This window comes from Puccinia triticina, chromosome 3A (assembly GCF_026914185.1).
Source record: "Puccinia triticina chromosome 3A, complete sequence".
Classification (NCBI taxonomy): domain Eukaryota; kingdom Fungi; phylum Basidiomycota; class Pucciniomycetes; order Pucciniales; family Pucciniaceae; genus Puccinia; species Puccinia triticina.
In genome coordinates, this window is record NC_070560.1 from 4,804,313 (window position 1) to 4,808,968 (window position 4,656).

The window sequence follows — 4,656 nt, forward strand, 5'->3', positions numbered from 1 at the left end:
AGGCTACATCACAGCGGTCAGACCTGAGGCTGCTTGAAGTCCTTGCATTGCGTAACGTGGTATGTATTGTGTTCAAACCTTTGTTTCCCCGGATTCAGATGGTTTCTTGCGTGACTGGGGAAGCCACCAGGAGCCACGCCCCTGGTGAAGCCCATTGAGTAAACGCAACCCAGGTTCTAGAATACATTGGCATGGAATGGACAAAACATGAATATGTATGGTGGATATTTTAACTCAAATCACCAAATTCGGTTACCCACGTGTTAGAACGTACCTTCATTGGGGACGCGGCAGGAGGTTGCTTATGCAGAGCAAATTTTGCAAAACATTCGTCGGCAAATTGTTAACCCGGCAGCAGCGGCGAGGTAGAGAAAATGGAAAGTTGGTCGCCCTTTGATGCTGGAATGGCAGTCAATCTGCGACAGATTTCTCTGGACAGGTGCCCGAATCACAATACATAGGCAGCAATAGCCGATCTCTTATGCGCCCTCCACATAGCTCACTGCAGCCGATTCCGATCAGAAGTCCCATCCCTCATATTGTAACCGAGTGGATATTTATTCACCCTTATAATTTATGATGATAGTTACATAATATCGTTTTGGGGGCTGTTATGCCGAAGGCCGGTATGTTAACCTTGGACAACTCGCAACTGGAGCAGTTTTGTCAGATCAGGTGCATACATACACATACATACAGTCACATGTTGACGGAAATGTGGGAGTGCATGAGCGCACCCCGGGCGAAACTGAAAATGTGTATCCGGAAAAATGTTTTCCTTAGGCACTCTCTCGTCCCCGCCAGTCTGTCCCGAGTCACTCATTCCGAGTCGGCGGTGGATGATGTATCGAGCCTTGCTAGTCCAGTTCGAGGCGCCCAGACCAGGAGCCCCCGTGATTTTGCCAGATGCACAGCTCTCAGCACCTCTCGACCATCCGCTCCAGTGTTCATTGCCTTGTACCTCGTGCATAAAGCATCTTCATCCTCCTTTCATCCTCCCTATCTTCCTCATCTCCTAGATAGATTTACACGCGTCTAACAACCATTGAGCTTGATCTCATTCAACTCAGTTCATTTTGTCAGCCAGTGTTTTCTGTCAGATAACTTTCAAGCTTTCAAGTTGATTCTTCGGCTCGGAGCCTCGGCTTATCCACACTCGAAGTGAACTGTGGCTGTAGGGTTCGTACATCCTACATATTTATTTAAAAGAAAATCTCCAAAAATTCTTATTGTCAGCATCCTTCGTCGTTTGAAGCCGATTGGCTTGATTTGGATTACCTAGTTCGAGCATATTTGTTACTTTCCTCCCGCTTGGATGGGCAAGGAATTCTCGCCATCGGTAGATACTACCGACGTGCTCATCGTCGGGGCTGGGCCAGCCGGACTGATGGCCTCGCTGTGCCTGCACACCTTTGGTCTTTCGGTGCTCCACATTGATAATCGGCCAGAACCTACAAGCGCCGGAAGGGCCGATGGAATCCAGCCACGGACTTTAGAGGTCATCCATCATTACGCCCTCCATAATTCCCCTTTATCTCCAGCACTTAAATCTCAGTTTGTGAGCGCTCTTCTGACACGCAATCTGAATCAGTTTAGGTTCTCAGAAATATCGGTCCTTGGATCCCTCCGAAAATACCTTCTTCTTCCGAGCCTCCTCCCGCCGCTCAAACGCCTAGGAATTCTACCCTTGGGATCGCAAAGAATCTGATTGCACGTGGCGTTAGAGTCTACGAGGTATCTTTTTGGGTCAGTGACTTTCACGACCGAGCCAGCTCGCCCCCTTTCACTCATAATGCTATAATCTGAACGTAAAAACAGGACCCAACTCCTAATACACCGTTAGCAAGAACCTCGCGAGCAAGGTCCTGTCCGGATTTCATTGATGTTCGGGATCGCTATACGCTATTGCTACACCAAGGAATCATAGAGCGGGAATTCCTGGCAGAGATCTCAGCCCGGGCACCGAATTCGCGCGTCTTAAGGCCACTTGAATTTATCAGCTGCAGCCACAAAACAAGCAGTGAGGAACCCACAGACTACCCGATTGAAGCAATTGTCAGGGCGGAAGATGGCACAGAAAAGTCGATCCGGACAAAATATCTTCTAGGCTGCGATGGTGCTAAGAGTGATGTTCGAAAGTCTTTGGGCGGGGCTATCAGGTTAGAGGGAGAGGGGACTCACATTGTTTGGGGCGTCATGGATTGTTGGGTACAATCTGACTTCCGTAAGTCAATCTCTGAAAATGTTTATCCTCCTCAGAATTCTCCGCAGCTGATTTACTGCTGCTCTTCGATTGAACAACAGCCGACTTGAAACTGAAGTGTTTAATTCATTCAAGACACGACGGCTCGATTATGGTCATACCTAGGGAAAATAATCTTGTTAGATTCTATGTCCAACTACTCAACGAAGATTCACAATGCGGTAAGGTTCTTAAATTCCCAGTTTTTCAAAAGCTGCCTCACTTTGCTCTCTGTTTTCATCCTTCTTTATTTCTCTTGGGTTTTAGTCACTAATACCTTACTTTGATTCATTAACATGCAGCCAAATACACGGCCACTCTTGCTACCTGTCAAGAACAAGCTAAAAAAATCTTTTATCCGTACACCTTGAAGTTTGGGGATACAGATTGGTTTAGCATCTATCAAATTGGGCAACGATTAGCCAACACCTGTACGCAATCCTCCTCAATTATCTCAAAAAATCTACTCGTCACTAAGAATGGTATATGCCGACATCCGTTGTCAATGGTGATAAATCTAGATACTTTGGATGGTCGAATAATACTTGGCGGCGATGCGGTACATACTCACAGTCCTAAAGCTGGTCAAGGTGTAAGATCTCCACGAGTATCGGTTTACAGTAAAAAATGACGATTGAAGCACTCAGATGAGCCATCTCGGGCCGATTTTTTCTTCTGCACTTGTACCCCTACCCGCTTGCATCGATACACAGATGAACATTTCGATGCTCGACATGTTTTCATTAGCATGGAAGATTAACTTAGTCGAAAAGGGCCTTGGGAAGAGGGAGACTATCATGGAGACTTACGAGCAAGAACGTCGAGGGGTTGCCCAAGAATTGATGGCATTTGACGCTGAGTATAGTAAACTATTTTCCGGTCGGGGTGCCTCAGTCAAAGGTTTAGACAAGACTCAGGCAGCAAATGGGTTCGAAGTTGATCCTCAGCGATTTATTGAGCTATTCAAGCAGAGTAAGCTAACTTCTATCAACAACATGTGGGATACATAGCAATCTGATCAATCTGGGGGTGCAACGACGAATCTTGAATGAATAGATGCTTATTTTACTTCGGGCTGTGGCGCTGTCTATCCTCCGAACGTGTTCAACTCCCAGGCCAATTCGGAGGGATTCAAAAGTCAAATCGAGTGTCAGATTGACGGCCGCTTGAGAGCGGGAGAAAGACTGCTACCGGGGGATGCGATCCGGGTAATCGATGGGAACCCAGTGAGGATCGAGCAAGAAATTAGGATGGATGGCGCATTCCGAATCTATGTCTTCCTCGGCGCTTTTCCCGCCGGTAACCGCTTGGACCACCTCGGTGGGAGCGGGTGCTTCCTGAACAGGTTTCGGGCTACCAATGGCCAGCGCTGTTCCATCTTCGATCCACAACCTTCAGCCGCGAATCCCTTCTTCACCCTCTTGCTCGTCACTTCCCGCTCACGAGACGAATGGGACATCGCAGATTTGCCGCCGTTGTTCTCCGGCCCTTATTCCTCACAGGTCTATGTTGATGATATCGCCAATACCGTGGTTGAGAATGGATCTCCAAGAACGTGCTCTTTGCATTCCAAGTATGGTGAGTCAATATCTGGTTTTCTGCTCGACCTACCTTACTCCCAACGAGAAACGAGAATCCATCAAATCCTCGGTTGCTCATCATAGGTTTCGATGAGAACGAAGCCGGCGGTGGCATAATCATCGTTAGACCGGACGGATACGTCGGCTCGGTCGTAAGCCTTAGCGAGCCAGGGTGGATGGCAGTCGAAAAATATTTCGAAGGATTCTTGATTGAGTCCGGAGTTTGACTCTTCACTTCGGTGCTTTCAATATTCTATTAGAACCTGTTTGCCAGAGATTGGTCACCCTCCAGTCACAGCCCGCAATATCTGAATGCCCACTCCGTTCTTTGGCCAGCTCACCGCACCACACTAGCAATTAGCTCAGTCTTCAAAATCGTTTTCTCATTTTATTATCTCTTATCAAGGACCCAGTAGGAACTTATAACTTAATCTGGTATGAACTTATAAATTAACTCTAATGATCAACTTCCATCAATGTAGGACTACTCATCAATTGTAATAATGCTATTTCACTAAAATATAACGACATGCAAACATGATTATGTATGCTATTTGAGAAAGCTATAACCTATCTGAGCATTCTCTATCTGTCCAGACTTACCACAAACCCTGTTTTTCAAGTTTCAATATTTTTATCATTATAAATCATTGTTGTTTTTGTTTCATTTTTCGGACTGGAATTAAGCAGTCATAACATTGAAGTTAGTCTATTCTTTTGCTGAATTTCCTAATTCATGGGGGTTTGAACTTTGGTGTCATTAGAAAAATTCGGGGATATTGATTTTTACAATAGGGGGGTTCACAATTGGATTTTTGGCTCCTGGTGACCCCA

The 4,656-nt window shown here is 46.2% G+C and overlaps 1 protein-coding gene across 1 annotated transcript; it reads left to right on the top strand.

The window, feature by feature from the left end:
* Positions 1-1,315: 1,315 nt before the first annotated feature.
* On the top strand, positions 1,316-4,049 carry PtA15_3A526 (uncharacterized protein; the record flags this gene model as incomplete). Its single annotated transcript, XM_053167504.1, has 9 exons — positions 1,316-1,498; positions 1,597-1,746; positions 1,819-2,224; positions 2,305-2,424; positions 2,545-2,673; positions 2,764-2,834; positions 2,956-3,214; positions 3,299-3,820; positions 3,907-4,049. The coding sequence occupies 9 exons, from the start codon at positions 1,316-1,318 to the stop codon at positions 4,047-4,049; spliced, it is 1,983 nt and encodes a 660-aa protein (XP_053018714.1).
* Positions 4,050-4,656: the final 607 nt, after the last annotated feature.